General features: G+C 41.6%; 1 protein-coding gene and 1 long non-coding RNA gene across 3 annotated transcripts; one reads left to right on the plus strand and one right to left on the minus strand.

Moving 5' to 3' along the window:
* Window positions 1-4971: 4971 nt before the first annotated feature.
* On the minus strand, window positions 4972-8817 carry LOC106782183 (uncharacterized). The gene is made up of 2 exons (XR_011439001.1): window positions 8681-8817; window positions 4972-5174 (listed from the first exon to the last, which is right to left on the minus strand). It is a non-coding gene; the product is annotated as an uncharacterized lncRNA (long non-coding RNA).
* Window positions 8818-8925: 108 nt separating this feature from the next.
* ARRDC4 (arrestin domain containing 4) lies at window positions 8926-22168 on the plus strand. 2 transcript variants are annotated; one of them, XM_023651089.2, is made up of 8 exons: window positions 8926-9678; window positions 13897-13963; window positions 14201-14348; window positions 16276-16378; window positions 17350-17606; window positions 18207-18369; window positions 18932-19086; window positions 19453-22168. In XM_023651089.2, the coding sequence occupies exons 1-8, from the start codon at window positions 9390-9392 to the stop codon at window positions 19507-19509; spliced, it is 1239 nt and encodes a 412-aa protein (XP_023506857.1). In that variant the 5' UTR covers window positions 8926-9389; the 3' UTR covers window positions 19510-22168. The 2 variants fall into 2 exon arrangements, with proteins under 2 accessions (XP_023506857.1, XP_070123797.1); XM_070267696.1 differs by lacking the exon at window positions 8926-9678 and adding an exon at window positions 9887-10052.
* The last annotated feature ends 1056 nt before the right edge of the window (window positions 22169-23224 follow it).

Consider the following 23224-nt stretch of genomic DNA (forward strand, 5'->3'; position numbering starts at 1 on the left):
ATGACAAGGGCCACCACTTACTGACCACTTATTGTATACCAGGTACCTTCATGGAATATTCCATCTAACATGACAGATACCAGCAAGGAAGGCATCTGAAGCCAAGAGTTTAGTCCCTTCCTCAATGTTACACAAGTACTAGAAGTCATCAGAGCCCCTGCTCTTCTCACTGTCCCTGTGACCTTCACTTGGGGCACAGACTTGCTCTCCATATGCCTGTGAACCTCACAGGAGCCCACTCAGCAGGGGGCAGTCCTGGAGCTGATGCTAAAGGCCAGCCATCCCGCCATCCCCACACGTGCCGTGGGGAGTGCGAAGGCTTCCCTACCTAGCCTGATACTGTTCCTTTGTAAACCCCAGCAATCCAAATGACACAGGCAAGTTAATTTCAGATGATGTGAGGGGATTTATGGTTTTAATAGCTTTATGCCTTTTTCACCCCATTAGCCTGTGATCTACTTGACCCTTGGAAAAACCTGAAAAGCTTGTCTGAGCCTGGTATTCTAACAGATGGAGAGAGTCCACCAAATGCTGAGCTGCAGGAACCAGATACAAAACAGTTTTCCTGTGCACTGGCAATAACCAATCTGAAAACGTCCAGGAGGAAACAAAACCCCATTACGTCAAAGGAGCAGGGAAAATATATTCAAGGAACCTCACCAGAAAAGTGCAAGACCTATATGAAGAAAAAGATAAAATTTTATTGAAAAACACATAAGTTTCTGGATAGGAAAACTCAATATTTAAAACTGCTCGCTCTCAACAATTTAACTGATAAATTCAATATTCTCCCAATGCTATCCCAATCAAATATCAAAAGTCTTTTAATGAAAATCCGACAAGTTAGTCCCAAAATTTCTTCAGGAAGATAAAATGTATAAAAATGGCCAAAATAAAATGTTTAAAGACTAGAAATGAGGTGGATACTTGCTCCACTAGTTATCAAAACATATTATAGAAAAATCCGAAATAAACAAAATGTTTTGGTGCAGGAACAGACAACAGAGCAGTACAGGGGAGAATAATTTTTTTAAAAGACAGACTGATGGACTTATGTGAATTCATAATGCAATAAAAATGAATATTTCACTCAGTGGAAAAAGGGAATAAATAAATTACAACAAACTGTGTTGGAGAAATTAGCTATCTCTAGGAGTAAAATAAGGAAGTTAAAAAGAAGATTACAAAAATATTAAAATAAATATAGATAAAGATTTTATAATCATGGAAAGGGGAATGGCTGCATATGATTTAAAGAAAATATATCATAACATAAATGATTGACAAACCTGACTATAGTAAATGAATTTATATTTAATTTAATTGAAATTAAAAGCATCTGTAAGACAAAAGACCAAAAATGTGCGAGAGGAAACCTTATAAGCTATAAGAAAATTTCAATACTAAGAATACATAAAAAATAGCTGCAATTCAATGAGAAAAAGGACAAATAACCTAGTAGAAAAAAAAGGGCAAGAAAGATGAATTGCCATGTCATAGAACAGCATGCCATATGAAAATATGCTCAATCTAATTCATGTCCAGCCATAGTCATAACAAGGTAAATTTAATGCCCAATGAAATACCATTTTCCCTCATCTGATTGGTAAAAATTTCAGACTGGTTCTATCCAATGTTGGCACAACAAAAAGAGATCCTGTGCACTGTTAATGAGGATATACTCTTTTTGGAGGGCAATATGGCAGTACCGATTTAATTAAAAATGGCATATCCTTTGACCCAGCAATTATACTCCAGGGTTTCTATCCTAGGGGAAATAATTACATACGTATACAAAAAGACCTAGACAAGGGTGTTCAGCATTATTACTATTAATAGCCCCAAATCTAAAGGACTCTAAATGCCTATTAGTGGGCTATGATTATACAAACAATGGTGCAGTCACACAATGAAATCCTATGCTACTCATGAAAACCATGAGGCAGACCTTGACATACTGATAAAACAAACTCCAGCATACGTCGAAGTAAAGAAAAACAACATGCAGAATCCATAACTGGAGTAGATTTTATGTGTATGTGTGCATAAGTGTAGGACAAACAAATAAAACTATATAAGTGCACGTATGCTTCAAATGTAGATACTAAACTGGGAGCAATGGGATTGAATGGGACCCAGATAGGAGCATGGGACTCACACGCTCTGTGCATGAGTCCATTGAAAAACACAGTCTTGACTCCATGGACATCAGTTCATAAAGTGATTTTTTAAAGTGTTTATAATTTACATCATTTTTATGATAATTTTATTATTTAATTCAATCAGAATTCTTCCTGAGCCACCAAATATTTGCCAGGAGGAGTTTTGTGAAATCAGTAAGAGACTCAGTTATCACGTGGCCATTTCCATCAGAGCAGATCCTTGTAGAGGAGAGGGGCAGTAAAGGGCAGTCACGTAAAACAAGTGCTGTTTGGTCACAGACGAGCTTCTCCCATCGATTCTGCATTTGATATAGACCTAATCACATTTATTTCAGACCCTTGATTGTTACTTATCTTATATGTCTTGATTTCATGTTTGCCTGTTCAGTTTTAATAATGGAATTGTAACTTACTATTAGTTCATCCCCAGGAAAGAAGACTTCCTTGCTCTGCCCGTTTTGTCGCCATCGCAATTCAACTACACTGTGACTGTGCACACCATGCAAGAAGCAGGCAGGACCTTGCTGCTGTTCAGAACAAGAGTTCTTGCGCCCTTACATGAACTCCTGGCTCTTCATCAAAATGGGGACTCAAACAAAACTCGTCTGCAGTCTTTCTGGTTCTGGGTGTATTTTGTTTTGTTCTGTTTCTCTGTCCTCAGTTGCCTTCTTCCCTCATACGCTTTCTCCCTTCAAACTGTTCTTCAACTAAAAAAAACCTCATTTCAGTTATTTCCTCTGCAGCTGCCACAAATCATTTTTGGAAAAAGATAGAGGGTCAGTTTAGGTCTTGGACAGACAGGGTGCTCCAGCACAGTGCTGACCATTTCCAGGAGAGTATTGCCAACACAGAGCAGCACCTCAGCGTCAACAGCGCATGTAGCACGATGGAAGGGAAGCCATCCTGGTGGTGGCTTATATCTGCTCTTCCTACTTATTAAAATAAGTTCATCTTCTTCCCTCTTCATTTCTCTTCCATTCCACCTCCCTTCCTTCCTTTCTCTTTTCCCTTTACTTTCGACATTGAAGGCAGTGTAACGAAGACAGAAGATCTTGGTTCTGACCTTGTCCCTGTCACTTTTTGGCTCTGGAATGTGAAGCAAGGCACTCCATCTTTCTAGACCTGGGGCTCCTTGTCTGCAAACTGGAACCTCTGTCCCAAGATGCCCCTTGACAGGGTGATCGTGAGGTTGAATGGGACTGCATATGCCGAGCATCCAGACTGGCGTCCAGGGGCTGTTTGATAGAGGTTAGGTCCTTCTCCTTCTTCCTAGAGATCTTTGCTTTGTACACTTTATTTCTGATTGTGAAACAGGAATTCAAGCAATAAATGAATTTCAAACATCAGCAGGCATATAGGTGCAGCCCCTAAATTAAGATCTAAGTGTGAGTGAGCACAAATTAAATTTACAAGATAAAAATGTCTAGGCAAAACCGAGATGAAAGGTGTGCACTACACAAAAAGATAACGAGCGAGTGTTGGTTGTTATGCAGCGATTAATTTCCTGGAAGATCAGGAAAGATAAATTCTGGTGCTAGGCAACATGGAGTCAGCACACTATAGCCTCTCTCCCCCAGTGTTTACAACTAAAACTCTGGGGAAAAAAAAAATTAAAAAAGGAGGAGGAGGAAAAGGAAGAAGGGGAGAAGAGCAGCAACTATCTGAGCACTGACAATAGCAAGTGGCTTGGGGACGGAAGTCAAAACTTCAAAAGCAAACGATACCAAGCTGAGTTTTGTGGAGGGTTTTCTCTCTTTTTACTTCCAGGCTTGGAAGTGCGGGGATCCCCAGCATGGAACTACAAAGCAGGCACGGGTAGTGAACGACCAAGAGAACCCCTATCTTAGTCAGAGAACCAAGAAAAAGGGTTCCTGCAAGGAGGAGAGCATGGAAAACATCCCTGCTGTTGTTGCTGTCTTAAGTAAAGTTTTACTCTGGAATCATTTTAGATTTACAGAAAACCTGCAAAGGTAGTAGTACAGAGTTCCGTGCACCCCTCGCCCAGTTTCCCACGTTGTTAACATCTTATATGACCCTGGTCCATTTTTGAAAACTAAGAAACCAAGACTTGGACATTACTATTACTAAACTCCAGGCTTCATCTGCATTCCCTAAATTTTCCACTAATGTCCTCTTTCTGCCACAGGATCCCATCCAGGAGACCATGCTGCCTTTAGTGCTCATGCTCCTTAGTCTTCTCTGGTCTGGGAGCTTCTCACTCGTTCCTTGTTTTCACAGCCTTGAGAGTTTTGAGGAGTACTCACCAGGTGTTTTGTGGAATGTCCTTCAAATTGGGTGTGCCTGATGTCTTGCTCATGCTTAGACTGCAGTTCTGGATTTGGGGAGGGATATCAAAGAGGTGAAGTGCCCTTCTCAAGATGTCCTACCAGGGTTACATGCTATCAACCTAACCTAAAACTGGTGATGTTAATCTGCCCAAAATAGCGTTTGCTGTCTTGGAAGCAAGTCACCAAGTCTAGCACACCCTCAAGGAGAGAGGGAGGAGAATCTACATCAATTATTGGGAACTCTTCTGTAAAGAAGATTTGTCTCGGGGCCGGCCCCGTGGCCGAGCGCTTAAGTTCATGCGCTCCGATTCTGTGGCCCAGGGGTTCGCCGGTTCAGATCCTGGGCACAGATATGGCTCCACTCATCAGGCCACGGTGAGGCAGCATCCCACATCCCACAACTAGAAGGACCCACAACTAAAACATAGAACTATATACCAGTGGGCTTTGGGGAGGAAAAAAAAAAAAAGAAGATTGGCAACAGCTACTAGCTCAGGTGCCAATCTTTAAAAAAAGAAAGATTTGTCTCTTCACCTCCATTTATTTATTTACGTAATCATTTAATTATATCAATACAGATTGACATAGATTTTGCTTTTTTCTTTTTTTCTCTTTTTTCTCCTGGTCCTCCCCTCAGGGTGGCTCCCACCCTGGAGCTGTGCTGAGGTGGTGATGGTGGTGGTGGTGGTGGTGGTGGTGGCGGCAGTGGCAGTGGCACAGAAACCTAAAATCCAAGGAGAAAATTTATCTTTCTGGCGAGACGAAATGGGAAAAGAGGACCCCACAGTCTGGAGTGTGAGGGAATCCTCATTTTTTTTATATTGTCCCACAGGTCCTTAAGACTCTGATATAATTTTCCAATATCTCACATCTAACGCAGAAACATAAATTCGGTGAAAGACATAAAGAACCTCAGAAAACCCCAAACAGAAGAAATTCAAAGAAAATCAAACCCATGCACATTATAATCAAATTACTGAAAACTAAAGCTAAAGAAAAACCCTTAAAAGCAGACAGAAAAAAAATGACCCTTTACATATGAGGAAATAACAGTTTGAAGAAATGCCTGTTTTCTCATCAGTTATCAAGGTTCTCAGAAGGCAATGGAATAACATCTGTAAAATGCTCAAAGAAAAGAACTGCCAACTGCCAAGCCAGAATTCTATATCCAGCACGAATATCTTTCAGCAAGAATGTCAAAATAAAAACATTCTGAGAGGAAGGAAAACTAGGAGAATTCACTGCAGGGAGACCTTCTCTAAAACATATACTAAAGGAAATTCTTCAACCTGAAATGTTCCCTGAGGAAACCTGCAACTTCCGGAACAAAGAAAGAGCAATAGAAATACTAAACATCTGGGTAATTACAATAGACTATTTTTCTGTTGTGTTCTTTAAAATATGCATGATTAGGGGATAGCCCCATCACTGAGTGGTTAAGTTCACGTTCTCCGCTTTGGCAGCCCAGGGTTTTTCTGGTTTGGATCCTGGGCGTGGACATGGTACCACTCATCAGGTCATGCTGAGGTGGCATCCCATATAGCACAACCAGAGGCACTCCCAACTAGAATATACAACTATGTACCAGGGGGCTTTGGGGAGAAAAAGAAGAAAAAGAAAAGATTGGCAACATATGTTAGCACAGGTGCCAATCTTTAAAAAAAAAAAAAGTATGACTATCTGAAGCAAAAATGTGAATACTGTCTGGTGGGGTTGTCAATACACGTGGATGTAATATACATGCCAACTATGACATAAAGAGGGATATTAATCCCTAGAATAATTGCTTTAAAAAAACTACAAAGAGATATAGTCCAAAACTCAATGGATAGATTTAAATGGATTACTAAAATATATTCAAATAATTGAAAATAAGGCAGGAAAGGGGGAATGGAGAAACACACACACACACAAAGGCATGAACCAAGCAAATAATAAAAGGATACACATAATACCAACCATGTCAATGATTACATTGCACGTAAATGGTCTAAAAACACCAATTAAAAGACAGGGACTGTCAGATTGGATTTTTTAAAAACTTATATGCTGCTATATTAACGTTAGCTGAACTTGAAGGCCTGCTATAATGAATGCACAATAAAAATGGAAATTTTATCTGTGAAAGAGGTGGATCGTCATGTAATTACCTCCTGTCTAGCTGTAGAATAGCTATTGTTTGTTTATCCTCCTTTTTTAAGCTCTAGCTGAGGCAGCTCTGCTCTATAGCAAACTTGGTCAGACTCAGATTAGCCAGTGAAATGGCTCTAGCTTGACCACTCAATAGCCGTTTGCCCTTCTTCCTTGATAAGTGAGTCCTGATTTTGTTCAGCCTGCAGAGAAGAATCATTCGTCTGAGTGAACTGTAAAAACCTCATTTCCTTCTACCATTTAATAACCTATCAGTGCAAACATGGCTCAGTTTTGGCCAATAACATGTAAGAAGTCTGTGGGGGCTTCCAGAAAATATATTTTCTTTCTGCGAAGAGAGAAGAGGACAAGGAAAAACACCCCCGCCCCCCCTTTCTGGTGGGTATGGACTCCCTTGCTTTATTTTTTGAATTCTGTTTCATGAGGATAAGATACCTAGAGCTGTGGTAACCAATGACACCAGGAAGGGAACTGAGTGTGGCAGAGGAGAGAGATAAAAGGAGTCTGATGAACCATCCCTGAGAATGCCTACTATTGGACTTCTTATTAAGTAAACAAGAAACACACATATCCTTCAAGCCACTATTGGTCACGCATGCTGCCACCTGTAGTCAAAGTATTATTAACCGACAAATGAACAAAGAGAGTCTGGTCGTTCTCAGCACATAATGCCATATACGCAATTCTGCCTTTCGGACACTGTTATGGCATTGTCCTTCCCCCTTTCCCAGCCACTTAATTTGGTGGGGAGAGAGAGAAGAACATATGCCTAGAGAGGATGAAGGTGTAGTAGAGTAGGAGGCAGAGTGCTATTCATTTATTGCAGAACTAATAAAACTACATGAGTTGGGATTCAGTCAGTCAGTCAGTCAACAAACATTTATTGAGCACTTGTATGCTCATCTCTGTGTTAGGCACTACAGGGACAACAATGATAAAAACAAATTCTCAGTTTCAATTGGGGGTGATGGACAATACGCAAGTACATATATAAGATCAGGTTGTGTTACACAGGAAAGTGGCAGAGTAACAGCATATTGGGGCTTTCTAGATAAAGAGGTCAGAGAATAACAGCTATTTCAGAACCTCAAGCAGAGCTGGATTTCTGGCCTTTTCCATTTTCTTTGAGAAGGGATAAGGAAACTTTGAACTTGTAAAGTCTCATTAAAGTTCCACCTTAATAATCTCTAAACCCAAAGAGGGCAATAGAGCCACCTTTAGCTTGATATCCTTATAAAAAAGGGGCCTGCCAGTGGCATTGTGCTTAATTTCATGCACTCTGCTTCAGTGTCCCGGAGTTCTCAGGTTCAGATCCCAGGGGAGGACCTAGCACAGCTGATCAGGCCACGCTGTGGTGGCATCCCACATAAAATAGAGGAAGACTGGCACAGATGTTAGCTTAGGACAATCTTCCCGAAGCAAAAAGACAAAGCTTGGCAACAGATGTTGGCTCAGGGCCAATCTTCTCACCCACGCCCTCCCCCCCCAAAAAAAGAAAAAAAAAAATGGCTACATCAGCAGGAAAGATTTGAAATCTCAATATGAGATTAATCAATCCATGATGGCTCACAAACTTGGAATTTTTATAAGAACATAAAAGTGTTAGAAAATGATGGCCAGAAAGTGGCAGTTATTCTAGACGGTAAAAGAAATTTAGAATAGAGCAGGAATAGAAGATTAAAGAAGAAAGTGAAAACGAAAACAGGCAAAAGAACCTGTGAGGGTGGAGAACCACTCATCAAGGTAAACGGAAGTTTTCGTGGACTATGATACTGAGTCGGGAAATCCTTTCGGGTGGGGCAGAAACTTGGGTGGTTGGTGTTGTTTAGAAACAACATGACTGATGACCTTATTTAGAGCCGGAAGAATTACTGTCCCAGCGATTCCCAGTTTAGAGACGCTGTAAGCCTAGGAGCAGAAATCCTTAGGGGTTGTACCAGACTGAGAACAGCAGCCTCCATTCTTCCTGTCTGCGGCTCCCTGTTAAGCTGGGAATTCTGAATCCGAGGAGAGGCAGGTCTCAGGAACCTGGAAGTTAGCAGATGACAAATTGCCCATTAAAATTCCGAGGAAACTGACCCCCAAATCTCACAAGGAAATATTGCCGAGCTCCATTTTCCAGGACATTTATTTCCTCTCGAATAGTGCAGACATAATCATAAACACAAGCCAGTGGCAGCCACAACTTCTTGCTCCAGCGTGAACCCAGTGACTCCTGCAAACAATCCTCACGCTGCCAGAAACCCCGCCCCCGTTCGTAACCATAGGAACGGCTGACACGCCGCGAGCCGGAGATTCCCTCTTCCGCCCCCTCCCTAACAAATACTGTTTCCCACTATCTGTCCACATGGGCGCACCGCCTCACCATTGGTCAGTGCCCCAGGACCGTGCCCTGCCCCAGCCAATAAGCGCCCTGTGCACGTGCACGCCTGCGTATCCCGATTGGTCACCACTCCCTGATCACGCACTACCTACCTGCGCCAGCCGGTGCGTGGGGGGGCCAATGAAATAACTCAGTAGCCATTTACAACCAATCGGCACGAGGCGGGGCTCACAGCCGGCCTATGGGCGCGCGCCGGGGGTGGGCTGTCCCGGCCCCTTTCCAGTCCCAGCTGGGTTTGTTAAAGCGACAGGCCCCACCGCGCGCTTGTGCTCCACGGAGCACCGCACAGCAGCGGCGGCGGCTGTCGGCGTGCGGCGGGCGCCCGTGACAGCGGCGCCGCTCTGCTCGCGACCCCGGCTCCGGGCCGCTGCCGACCTCCTTGGCGCGGCCGCGTCGCCCAGCGGGATGGGCGGCGAGGCGGGGTCCGCGGCGGCCGTGGGCTCCGAGGGCCGCGTGAAGAGCTTGGGTCTGGTCTTCGAGGACGAGCGCAAGGGCTGCTACTCGAGCGGCGAGACGGTGGCGGGGCACGTGCTGCTGGAGGCCGCCGAGCCGGTGTCCCTGCGCGCGCTGCGTCTGGAGGCCCACGGCCGCGCCACTGCTGCCTGGGGCCCGAGCGCTGGCGCCGCCGCCTCGGCCGCCCTCTCGGAGGTGGAGTACCTGAATGTGCGCCTGAGCCTGCGCGAGCCCCCGGCCGGTGAGCGCGGGCCACGGCCCTGGAGCCCCCGCCGGGCCGCGGAGACCCGAGGAGGGGCTGGGAGGGGGCGCGCCCGCGGATGCCCACCTGCCAGGTGGGCGGGGGCGGGCTTCCGGGGGTGGGACCCACACCCGGGGCGGCGGGAGCCTCAGTTTGGTCGCAGATGATGGGCAGGTAACAATGCTTGCGCCCCCTGCCTCCCAGCCTAGGGGAGATGCGCGCGGTGGGTGCTTCTCTGCTTGCCGCCCCGCCCCCGGCTGGCTTGGGCCTGACCGGCACCGGCGTCCCAGGACTTTGTAGGACCGCTCTGGGAGGGAGCCGTTGCCTTGGGAACCGGTGACGATCAGGCAGAAACCACGGATCTGGGGATTTAGGTCCTGTCCTTTCTGACCTCAGAAATGGCGGGCGCAATCAGAGTCTAGGAGGTTGCATGCTGTGGTGCCCAGTGTTTTATGGGCTTCCCCTTCTTCCTATCCGGGGCCTACACGTTCTTGGTTCATGATGAGTTAGCAAAACCTCAATCTTGGGGAGGGGGAAGTAGTTCCTGAGGGGTAGAAGTTCCAAAGAAGGGTTTGTCGACTTGAGCATCATCCTTGGTTTGCCTCTTCTGGGGAGCGGGGTGACTTAAGAGTTCTGGCTCTGCATCATATTCCTTGTCTTCATTCTTTGCTTCTTTTTGTTTCTTTTGCATCCTCTTCCTACCCCCTCTCTCCCAATAAGCCTTTAGAGTCTTCCGGATCTGGGCACGGTGAGAGTTTCTGGAGGAAGCATTACCCTTCTTGTCCACGCCTGTGAAGTCCATTTAATAGTGTAGGCTTTTCCAGAAGCGCCCATGTGGGAACCTACTACAGGGATGTTCCGTTAATATTAAGTGCAAAAGTTGATTCCGTTAATCATGAAAATGCTAGAACAGTGAGTCTTAGTCGTCTTTGAGTTGGTGGAAGGTATTTTAACTTTCTGCCTCATCAGCGTAAGCTTTTGTGTATGAAATAAGATAATGGTACAGATTCTGCCTCCTTAGAGAGTAAACTGCATTGTATCTGTGTTTGACTCTCGCTGTGTCTTACACAGAAGCAATAGAAGGGGCAGTTTTGCCTTGTCATACTATGGAGAAGTAGACTGTCCACAGTTCACCCTTCAGGGTCTGTGAGAATTGAGTGATCCCAAAAACTGTAGTGAGGAAAAAGATGTTTGGAGCCAAAGCTGTCTTTTGGATTAACGAGTGCAGTGTATTAGGTGACAGCTGTCACCTGCCTTGGTGCCCGTTCATCAGTATGGTTTCCAGGGTCAGCTCCCACATGCCTCCTCCAGTGACACAACGCACATTTTCAAGATGGCCGACTGGGATAAAGGGCATGGAAGAGAGAAGTATTCAGTTGGCTTTTGTCCAGGACTTGGGACTCTATCTCTGGGCCCTTAACTGCTGAGTAAATAGATGTAAGATTAGTAGCAGTTGGACCTGTGAGTACAGAAAAAAAAAATTGGTAAAATCTGGGCTAACAAATAGTGTTTTGATTCACAAGTCAGATCCTCTTTTTTCATTCTGATGGAATGGAATGCCTAAACTCAGACAACTTTAAAATCTTCACTTGTTTTAGAATGGAGAATAAGAAATATTGGGAAAAATTATGTTTTCCTTTAGAACTATAGTCTGTTTTAGTTGACTTCGTTGAGAAAAAAGGTACCTCCTAATATCTGTAGCTTGGAAGAACCTAGCAACTTTACATTGTCATAGATTCTCAGGGTCATTTGATTCCAACACCTAGCTGTTTCAGTCACCTGAAGAGATTTTTAGAATTTTTAGATGTTCAGGAGGGTGGCTTTGGGATCCATTTTCAGAGTATCTCCCCAGATAATTCTTTGGCATTGTTAGTCTAACCCAACTACTTGCTATACTTGTGATTGATTTTCTTCCTATTTTTATTGAGGAATTGTGGTAGAGAGATAAAACAGACCAGAGAGTTGGTTGCAGTTCTTGGTCACCCACCAGCAGTATGATGTTTCATGAGTCCCTCATCCTTCCTGAGCCCCAGTCCCTAACTCTGTAATGGTCTTCTAGCTCCCACAGCTTAGGGGTGCCCTGAATTACAAGATTTGGCTCTCAGATGGGTTGGGAATGAAACGTCTGCCTGTGCTGTGGTAGTCCTCAGTGCATACGGCAGAAGCGATGAGCCGTAAATACAGAAGCAGAAATGGGCACATAATTCAGTTCATGAAACTTTTTAATTATAAATGAATGAATGAATGAATGAAAATAAAGATTTGATTCCAAATATTATAACCCATGTTTTTCAGCTTTCTCAAGGTTTTTTTTTTTTTTCCTGTTTATGTTTTCCGGTGATTGAAATTCTCATGTTAAAGGTTACAGTTCCTGTAGTTCTTGTTTTTTCTATGCAGAGGGAACTTCTCTCTCTCATCCTCTTTCAATATCCTGGGCAGTTTCTCCTCCACACGTGCACATCCTGCCCTGCCTGAGGCTGTTCACTTCATCTAAACCCCTTTCCACTCATCGCCATGCAGACCCTCATGACCACTGTGGGCTTCGTCCTTAAGGTGCCAGCTGCCCCGCCCCAGCTGGCTCCAGCGCTCTGTGGTCATTACTTGTGTACAAGCGTCTGCTTTCCTCCCTCGGGTCTGTTTGAGGATTGAAGTTATTCATCTGTATATCCACAGTGCCTGACGTCTAAATACTATAAATTTTGAACTCAAACGAAATCCACATTTTTAAACATTGTAAAGTACTTTGTCGAATTCAGTAATGTAATGATTACAAATTAGAATTTTTGCCCCGCTCTCTCATGAGCACGGGGATTGCCTTGAGCCCCTCACTCAACAGCTATACAGTGGAGAGGTGGCGCTGCTCTGCTGGGGCTCACGGGGCAGCTCCTGGGCACAGCTGAGCCCCGGGGGCTCACTCTGACATTGTCATTTGGCATGGTCTCACGTCCCTGTGGCTTGTTTTGCCTCCAAGTCACCCATCTGTGGAGTAGTTCTATTTGAATGACCTTAAGTGGCAAATACTTGGTTTGGTTTTTTTTCCCCCAATATATTACACATTGAAACTTGGGGATAGATTCAGAAGACTTAATGGGCCAATAATGCGTTCCTGTTTTCTAAAAGTACAAGGTTGAAATGTGAACTGAATTAAGGTCTTAGAATTTGAGCATTTAAGTGATTTCTGCCCTTTAAAACTTTTTTAAGTGAATGGATGCAGTAGAAATCTATTTTAGTATCAAGTGACCAGGCATATCTCAGAGAAAGTTCTCAGTCTGCGCTGCCTTTTCTTCATCTTAATCATCCCACTCTTGATGAGAGAATTTAGTTGTAAACGTAAATCTGTGAGCATGAAAGAAAGGGAAAGTTTGTAAGTATCTCTAGAGAGATGCCTGACGGCCACTGACAGCCCTGGCGTTGGCTTTGGATCTGAATGGTACAGATTTGCTCTGTGCATTCATCAGAGCTCCAGCAATGCCTCTGGCCTTGCACAGTCTGTCCACACCTTGCATCTTGGCCTTCTCACAATCAGGAATCAGTCTCTGCATGAAATAAAATGGAGCTGGCTGACCCAGAGCAGGAGGAAAGGAGTCAGGGGCGTGCTTGGCAAAGCCCATTCTAGATCCCAAATTAACCACCAGGATACCCTATTAATCAGTAGAGCTTGAGTGTAAATACATGGCTCTTGTTTAATAACTTATCCTGTTGGTTTGGCTGTTTAGTGTTATACTCAGTATTCATGATATTCCAAGTAAATTTTTCACCTCCTTTTCCGTCTCTGCCCGAAGAGTACAGTATCTGATTTTTGTGGTATACCCAAAATAGGTAGATCTGTTTTTTGCTAAATTAGTTGTAGGTCCAATTTAATGTTGTTATCTCATGTAAGAGTCGGGTAAACATGTTTGTGTGTATACACACGTGTGTATGTATACGTGTGTGTGTATGCATACATATGTATATGAGAGCTCAGGACTCTGACATATAATGGTAATTACTTGTATAACTGGTCTATTTGAAGATAGAAGCACCGTCTGTGGTTTCTAACTGATTAAACTTCATACAAACAGATTCAAATTTTAATTCTCTAAATCTCGGTGAAATGAACTTTTGTGGGTATACTGGATCTTATAGCCAGGAAAATCACCTTTTAAGAAATTGATTGAGGTTGTGAAAATTCTTGATCTGATACTAACATTAGTTAAAATAAAATGTGTTCTTTTTTAGGCGAAAGCATCCTCTTATTACAGCCTGGAAAACATGAATTTCCGTTTAGCTTTCAACTTCCATCTGAGTAAGTGAAACTATGTAACTTTTGCAATTTTCTTTCCCTGCAACGTGTCTGTCCCCATGGATGGGCACTGCTTATCTTCTGACACTCAGGTATGCGTGCTTGTCCTGAACAGCCTCTGAGTAGGCTTACCCTACTCACTCACTTTTTTCTTTTAACCAAAACCAACATTTTAAGGGCTTTTCCTGGTTTTATTTAACTGAAAAGTAAACTCATCAGTTAATCTCTGGTTTATTTCAGACCTTTGGTAACCTCGTTCACTGGGAAATATGGAAGTATTCAGTACTGTGTGAGAGCGGTTTTGGAACGACCCAAGGTACCTGATCAGAGTGTTAAACGGGAACTCCAGGTTGTAAGTCACATCGATGTCAACACGCCAGCGTTATTAGTAAGTTCTTTCTTCCCCTTTTCCTCCTTCCCTCACTTCCTCCTTCCTTTCAATAGTGGTATCTACATTTAGCCAGTTTTAGTGGTGGTCTGTCCTGTCACTTTCTGATACAATCTTGTAACCCATAGGCATTCACTATAAACATATGATTCTAGGTTGGGCAAATTACAAATTGAGTGTGTTAATACTATTGATTATGCCCCTGTTGTTCAGGGCTTCTTTTGCCAAAAAGTTATACGGGCTTGAAATGCATTAATAAGGCTTAATAATCATAATGCACACAGAGAGAGTGGTTACTTTTACCAGAGGGGCCACATTCACAGGGCTGTGGTATTCTAAACTCTTCAATAATAGCAGGTTGAGGAACAGTAATTATGGAAAAGTATTAATCATGCCCAGCCTGTTATTGAGGCCCAGGCCATTATGCTATGTCTCCTTCCATTCTGCATGTCATTTTCTAGCATTAAGTAAGTGCACGCAGCTGCTGCGGAGCTCCTTTCACTTACCGTCTCCTTGTGACAGATTTGGCCACATTAACGCATTGAACTTCTGATAATCACCAGAAATACTAGAGACTGATAAGAAAGATTAGGCTATAAGTAACAACAGAATAGGCAAGATGGGAGCTAATGAGCTAGATTCTTTTATCTAAACCCATATTAGCAAAATAATATAAAATTATACCTTATACTTTCATGATAGCTACTAGGACCTAATGGTTCTTCATTTAAATATGAATGAATGATTTTTTTTACTTCATAGAAAATACTGGGGTAATTTAAACTTTCCATCATGATACTATGTTACAAAGATGTATTTTTAGTATTGTAGATTTCTTTTTTAGCCAATGTTTCTAAAAATAAGGAAAAAAACAGGAGTAAAAAGTTGTTTAACTCTATTTTCAGATGAAAATGAAATAGCATTGACTCTAATGTTCACCTTTAGGTTGTGAAAATATAACAGATAAGCCCGGCTCACGTAGTCCCTTGCAGCCAAAATCATAAAATAGCCAGCACCAGCTGGCCGGGCTCATAGCTACAACTTATCATCTGCTAAAACCTTGTCTGAAAATTGGTGATGCTGTGTCTTGTATTTTTAAAAACCTGCTTAGAACTAGGAAGTTAACTGTTTCTAAGCTATTTATGGACATTGTGGCAAATGATTTAAGAGATTTTATTTTTTGCCAAAAAGAGATGATATTTATCCTTTACTATTCTTTCTGTAAATAAAATGTTGCAACTTTAGGTTTTACAATGAGCTTTTGGTTTGTACATCTTGTAAACGGAGCATTTTAAGTCTTGATCACTTCTCTTGATACTCTAGAACAGAAAATGGGGAGGTGTATTCCATAACCTTTCAGATCCGTTACACTCGGTATGTGCTTGCACTGCCATTTCACAACTGAACACCATTGTAAGTTAAGGACACTTGAAATTTCTGCCTGATAATACATTTTGAATTAAGGGAAAAAGGCTGTTTGTTTATTCCACATTTTAAGTGCCAAAACAAATAGAACATTCTGATTATTTGTTTTTATACCATTTCTCTGTTTACTGGATCTATGCATAAAATCCTTTAAAAAGAAAAGTAGTTTTATCATGTTAATAGCTACTACTATGGTTTTTGATTGCTTTTTTAAGGAATGCTATATCATTACCCAGAAATATAATGACTACAGGGTAAAATAGGATGGTGTCACCCTAATTTGAATCTGAAAATTCGCCTTAGTTTTCCTAAAAAGGGAATGATTTTTAATGCTTGTCTTTGGGTACGTATTTTGTCTAATATGTCACATGAGGATAAGAAAGGTTGGATTTTTTTTGAACACGTTTTTACAACTATTTAATGAAAAATGATGTAATTTTAAGTTCTCTGAATTTTTTAGACTGGTTTAATTAAAGTCATTTTATTATTTGAAATTTTCAAGACCCCTGTATTGAAAACTCAAGAGAAAATGGTTGGCTGTTGGATTTTCACTTCTGGTCCGGTCTCGCTGAGTGCCAAAATTGAAAGGAAGGGCTACTGTAATGGTAAGCAAAATGTCTGCAAGTCCAAATGGAAGAGTCGCTTGTTTTATTAGCTAATTTTAAGTGATTTTATAATAGTGTGTTTTGTAATTTATGATGTATCTATACTGTTTTAAAACGTGAGTAATAAAATTTTCTTTTCAATATGAATAATTGATATTTAAATATTTTTAAATGGATGAGTAGATTCTAATAAAACTCCTGCTATTTCTGACTTCAATCCTGTTACTTAGTAATTAAGACTAAAACTAGAAGTTGGGGGGAAATGCCAGCATTTTCTTTTAAGGTTGCTCAAGAATGTCCAGAACAGTGTTGCTCAGAAGAGAGCGCTCATAGTGTGAAAATACTGTTCGATTCCATGCTAGGAATACACATATGTGGGCTTGAGTCTAGGGCATGAACAGTCAGGTTGATGTTAGGACGACCATGTGTGAAGGGCCCAATGCCCTGCAGAGGACTGGGCCCACCCCAGGTTCTGGCGTGTTGGGAGTGAATGTCGTGTGGAATGGTATGACCGTGCATGTATAATGCAGATGTAAAACTTGGCTACTCCGTCCGTTGTTGTATTTGTGCCATAACTTCAATTCCTTAAAAGCAAAGGCTTTGTTCTCCTGTTGAGCAGATTTTAATTTATAGGCACAAATGAGTTTGTTAGTGATGTTTTGTACTTAACATAGTACTCAATCTTTTGTTGTATGTCTTAGTTTTTATGTATATTAGTCATTTACATATTTTTAGAATCAGTAACCTAATATTGGTATTTTAGAAAAGTGAATAATGCAATAATTAGAAAACAGTATCTACCACAACCTGCAGTGAATTTTTATTTCTCTCAGATTTACAATACACCTTTTTCATCAGGTTCTCAACTTGTTAAAGTTGTGTTGCAACCTTTCAGTCTTGGTTGGTAAGGCTCTATTTCACTGCAGTGAGAACTTTCTGAAGTCTCTGAAGGTGTTTTGTTTTCTTTTTAGGAGAAGCTATTCCAATCTATGCAGAAATTGAGAATTGTTCCTCTCGTCTGATTGTTCCTAAAGCTGCTATTTTCCAAACCCAGACATATTTGGCTAGTGGGAAAATAAAGACTGTCCGGCACATGGTTGCCAATGTGCGAGGAAACCACATTGCTTCTGGGAGCACCGACATATGGAACGGGAAGACTCTGAAAATTCCTCCTGTTACTCCATCCATCCTGGATTGCTGCATTATCAGAGTAGACTATTCCTTAGCTGTAAGCAGAGCTCTTTTTAAAATTAAAAATATGGAGAATGGAGCAATAACTGGTGCCATGTTACTGTGAATATGTACATTTTATATCTAGGAAAATGTCATTTTATGTCAGCAGTACAACAGATTGTGGAAGGTATGAAGATTGGCCTTCGTTTTTAATCAAAAACTATCCCCCTAAGGAATTCAGTTAAATAACATGAAAGAATTAAGGTTCATTAAGGAGTGCTTGTTATGTTGAGAACATATACTTAATTTTCTATAGTTACTATGTATGTAATTTTCTATACATACATAGTATGTATGTATACATACATACTATGTATATAATTTTCTATAGTTACTGTGTAAGCCCTGCTGACTTAAAATGAAGTGTGTTAAGGCCGCAGTTCCCCATCACAGAGCATTCACTGTATTTTGTGTGATTTTCATTTGGTTTGTTCTTCGTCTCTTTTGGTCAGGACAATTTACAATTATGTTGGGCATGGTGGCAGGCAACAAAGGCATTTGTTTCTATGAAAAAATATGTTAATTGGGATATCTACCATGTTGTTTAACTTATGTTTGTGCCCCTCTCTCCCCCCTCTTTTTTTTTTCATGTTAGGTGTATATTCACATTCCTGGTGCTAAAAAATTGATGCTTGAGCTGCCCTTAGTGATTGGCACAATTCCGTATAATGGTTTTGGTAGCAGAAACTCCAGCATTGCCAGCCAGTTCAGTGTGGATATGAGCTGGTTGACACTGACTCTGCCCGAACAGCCTGAAGGTAAAATATTTTGAGGTTCTTTCAGAATGAAGTTTCACACAGAGTCCCTGAGAATGGGATGCGTGTGACAGTAAGTGTTCAGGTGACAGTTACTGCTGCACTACAGCTATCCTGACTCTTCTAGTAAAATCATAAAACGTTATTCTGGAAAGGGACCGTGAGAGTTTAGCTTACCTAGAATGGAAAGCTGCCAGTGGCAGATCCCAGAATAAAATCTGTGTCTCCTGATTTGGATTTATAATAGTAAAGCACTGAAAACTAGAATAAAAGAATAGGGAGTTATGTATTTTTTGTAGCACATTTCAATGATTTTTTTTTGTTTCTAGACTATAACACACATCTCAAAAGATTAAAATATAACCAATGTTAGTAGGAGTCTAGTAAAAGAATCTAGTAAATATTTTTTGTTGTAATGAGCACAAAAATTTGCTGATTAGAGGGAAAAATACCATCTTTTTGTCATCAAATTTAGCTAAATTTCTTGCTTTTGTAAGATTTGAGAAGAGAGAATGTAACTAGTTTTTACATGGATTTCTTAGACTCCGCTCCAATTTCGTTTCAGCACCACCAAATTACGCGGACGTGGTGTCAGAGGAAGAATTCTCGAGACACGTTCCTCCGTACCCTCCACCCCCTGACTGTGAGGAGGAAGCGTGCTGCCCCGTGTTTGCCTGCATACAGGAGTTCCGCTTTCAGCCCCCGCCTCTTTACTCAGAGGTAACAGAGCAAGAGAAAGCTAGACTGCTCTTGTGTTCTTTGTAAATAAGCTTTTCTAAGTGCATGTTGCTGATTCCTAATTAGTAAGGGATGCATGTAAATTTTTTTTTTATTTTACGGTGATAGATTACCACATTTTGCAGTATTTTCCTCGTGATCTATAGCATGCATGTAAAGTTCCATGGATTGCCCTTAAGGTGTTGTATGTGGCCGTGGAATACAGAGAACTTAAGCAGCCTGCCGGGACTTGCAATAATCCCAGGCTCAAAGCAGCTTGATTTATAAGCCATGATGTAAGAAGAAACGGATACCGGCATCATCTTGAAGAATGCTACAGGAGTAACCTCGGTCTGCTCTTTTTCTCAGGTTGATCCACATCCTAGCGATGTAGAAGACACCCAGCCTGTTTCCTTCATTCTCTGAACGTATTCCAGAAATCACTGTGTTCATCATCAAATTAGAATGTGGGTTCTTTCCTCCTGCCTTTTTGGGGAAGAAGGCGGGATGATGAACTCAAGAACATAAGTGACCATCAAGACCAAAGGTGACAGAAATTAAAGAATATGGGAACTTTCCAGTGGGCCAACAGGATTGTTGCACAAGTTTATGATATCCCCATATGTCCCCTTTAAATAATGGGATGTGAAGATGTGAAAAGTCACAGAGTGTAATGGAAGTCCTGATGGTGATAGAGTAAGTGAAGGGTGCGGGGCGCCTGCACTGACCCGAGAGAGAGGAATCAGTGTAAATAGTGGGAACACTATGGGAGTATACCTTTAAAAAGGGTTTCAAAGTGGAACAAAAGTATCGTAAGCTTTAAGGCAGTACGGACTCACAGGGAGGAGACTTGATTTTGGAGAAGGTAGCAGCCCAAGGGTGTGCATGAAGGGGAGGTGGCGTACTCCTGTCTGAGCGCCATGTGAGACCCTTGGCTGTCGGAGTCCGTGTGACTTCTCACCACCTTCCTTCCGTAGGACGGAAGTCCTGGAAAGAATCGGTTCCTGAGACTGTGGTCTCACGAGGTCCGGTTTTCACTCCTTCATTGGTAGTTTAAGATGTAGTTTCTGAGTTGCCTATACAGTATTATGAAACCACGAAAGAGCCCTTTGAAAGGCGTATCAATTCAGAGGGGAAAGATGAATTTCAATATGAAAACATGTTGAAAGCTGTAATTTTTACCCCTTTAAGTACTTTAACAGGATAAATGTTTGGTTTTCCTCATGTCTTATTTACCTATGAGCATATTAGAAAAAGAAGGGGATAAAAAAAGGTTGCATCCTCAGGATGCCTTGATAACTACACAGAAAAAAACAACCGAAAAAAGCCTTTTTCTTCACCTACCTCTAGAGGGGTTATCTGACAGGTTTTACAACTCCAGGCCTGACACGTCATCTTTGGAGTTTCTGCTCATTTGCAGTACAGACTCATCTCACTATCACTAAATCTGAACCTGAACCAAGGGAGCAGTCTGTACGGTCAGCATTAGACGGAAGTTAATGTCTGCACATGAAAGGGTATTTCAGAATAGATGCAAAATCAAAAGAGGGTAGAAATACCATTTGAAAAAAGACACAAACTTAATTCCTGCCAAGGGACTTAAGTCTGCTGAGGGCTGTCACTGCATTGTGCTTTGTTATTCCAGTTCTTTAGTAATCTATTCAAACTGTGATTTTGTTTATTGTTTGGTGCAATATTTTATTATCGTTTAACCTCAGGATATTCAGACCAACAAGATTGCGTTGCTGCTAAAAGACTGAGCAGTGTTTTGCTGTGCCCTCTCCCCTCTAGTCATGGCCGCAGGTTCACTTGCTTTTCCTTTGATCTGTTGGTTTCCTGAGCTGAGAGCATATCTGGACACTAAGTGGAAGGGAGGTAGGGATTCCCACGGTGGACCGGCTGAGTACTCTGGTTTTTTCCGTGTCCTAAGGGTTTGATCCAGAAACCTGGTGCTTCCAACGCTGTACTTCATTCAGCAGAACGATTAATTTGTCTTTCAATCAGTATATTCAGTTAGAAATAGAAAAGTCCTTCTAAGGTTAAATTTTGTATTTAAAAATTAGTTGGCCATTTAATCAGGGATTTTTCTATAGACATTAGGTAAATGTATGCTTTTCGCCCTTCTGGACATACCTTTCTTCTCTGTAAGCATCGTAAGCATTTCTTTCTTTGTCAGCCATTGTTTAAAATCACAGGTCAAAACTGTTATACGGAATTGTGGTACGAAAGTTGTCACAAAACTTTACTCCCTGCTTTGGTTTTTTTATTTTGCTTTGTTTTTTATGTGTTTTTAGACAGCTGTGTATATTTAAGTGCTGTCTAAACAGTTTTCTGTTTACTTTAAAAACGATCATCTTCAACTCCTTCTTGACTTCTAAGTTGTAGTTTACATGCCTTGTCAAGACGCAGTCCATCTCCATGATTCCAAAACAGACGGTGAGGAGGAGGAGAAGGTTTCGTTATGGCTCCATGTAGAAAAGCAGCTGCTTAGTGGAACCCTTCCCTGGGCTTGTTTGATCACCTGTGTTGGAGAAATCAGGACGTGTGCCCGCAGCGGTGAGGGAAAGCTGCTTTTGTAGCACAGAAGAGAATAGCTAAAAGGTCTGATTTGCCTTGAATTGGTATTGGTGTGTCTGACCTTAAGCAGTCAGGTAGGAAACCGCATACCTTCTTATAATCAAGAAATGATTTTATGAATGTAGAAAATTCTACATTGGAACAGAGAATACTTGAAAATGAAGGTAAAAATTTAGCTGCTGTATTTGCTTTTATATCCCCCTCTTGTTTAGTTGGCAAAGAAACCGAGGCCTTAGAATTTTCTTTTTGATGCAAAAAGTTTGAAATTGAAAATGTGCAGCTTTTGGCACACACAGTCCTCCATGGGCAGGACTTGTTAATGTTTTCATTTTGCACAATAAGAAACTCACTAGGCAGAGGTTATGTTTTTGATAAGTTAACTATGAAAACTTTTTTATTTTTGTTATTAAAAATGTAACAATTTAACCCACAGGAAAAAAAAGACTGTATTTTGTACTCTTGTTTGAACCCTATGGGTTCCTTTTGTTAATAAAATGATTACACAGATGCTATGAGTTGCTAATTTTGTTTTTGTTTTGCTTTTTTGTGAGGTTTTTTTTGTAAGACCGTGATGTAATTGTTATAAACTTAAGGGAAATCAGTACCACAAAACAAGATGTTACTGCTGTTAATTAAGATTGTTTTGTGTATGCATGCTGTCACCACGCCAGGCACAGCCAGACACAGCACAGGGGGATTCTGAGCCTATTTTTGTGGTGGGCTCCATTTCCCCGAGGTAATCAGTTTTTAGCATTCCCTGAAGAAAAGTAGTTGAGGTGAGTAAATAAACTTAAGTCATTCTGGTTGTTTAGAGAGCATTATCTTCATTTATTCCCAAATGACAGTGGCCACTTTTTAAAGCTTCCTAACTTCATGTCTGGCCAGACTCTCCCCAGGATTGATTTGGTAGGTCTCCTGGGCAGTCAGTGGACCCATAGTAGCTGGGAGACACGATAAAAGCCATGTGTTTTGCACAAGGAATATGTAATGGTATGTCATCTCAAGAAAGCTGCCCAGACCCTCTATTCTGGAAAATTATCCACCTTAGCTAAGTGGTACAAATTAGCCCAGGTCCTTTACTCTCCAAGTGTTTATAATATGTGAGATGTTGTTAAATAATAAATAGATCATTTCTGCATCCACATTTGCAGTCAATGTAAGTGGAGGTATTTGTCTCATGCAATAAATAATTGAGGCAAAATTTATAAGATCGCCTTTAAAGTTTCTGTAGTTTATATTGTGAAGTTGTGGATTACAATATTTAGAACCTGGCAGGACCTTACCAAGAATGTAGGACAAAGCCCTCATTATAAATGAGGACACCAGAACCCAGAGGTGTAGCCTGAAGGTGTGACCTACAGATCCTGAGTTGTCTGTAGGGTCCCTGCTCGCTCTGAAGTTTCCTGATGCTGTCGCTTCAAGGGAAGTTAGGGAGATAGTCACTGCTTTACATTACATGCCTGAGGACCTGCCCGCCTGGATACTAAGCGCATGGATGCTGAATCAAGAGTCTTCACTGTTCATCTGGGAAAGGATACCAGTCTTTGACTAAATTGCTTCATAA

This window comes from Equus caballus, chromosome 1 (genome assembly GCF_041296265.1).
Source record: "Equus caballus isolate H_3958 breed thoroughbred chromosome 1, TB-T2T, whole genome shotgun sequence".
In the NCBI taxonomy this organism is placed as follows: Eukaryota; Metazoa; Chordata; class Mammalia; order Perissodactyla; family Equidae; genus Equus; species Equus caballus.

What these genes read in the sequence shown, in the direction of transcription:
- ARRDC4 (XM_023651089.2), top strand. Translation starts at nt 9,390, where the DNA reads ATGGGCGGCGAGGCGGGGTCCGCGGCGGCCGTGGGCTCCGAGGGCCGC. An exon ending in AGCTTTCAACTTCCATCTGA is followed by an intron (nt 13,964 to 14,200) that starts GTAAGTGAAACT and finishes GGTTTATTTCAG; the next exon opens with ACCTTTGGTAACCTCGTTCA. An exon ending in CCCCGCCTCTTTACTCAGAG is followed by an intron (nt 19,087 to 19,452) that starts GTAACAGAGCAA and finishes TCTTTTTCTCAG; the next exon opens with GTTGATCCACATCCTAGCGA.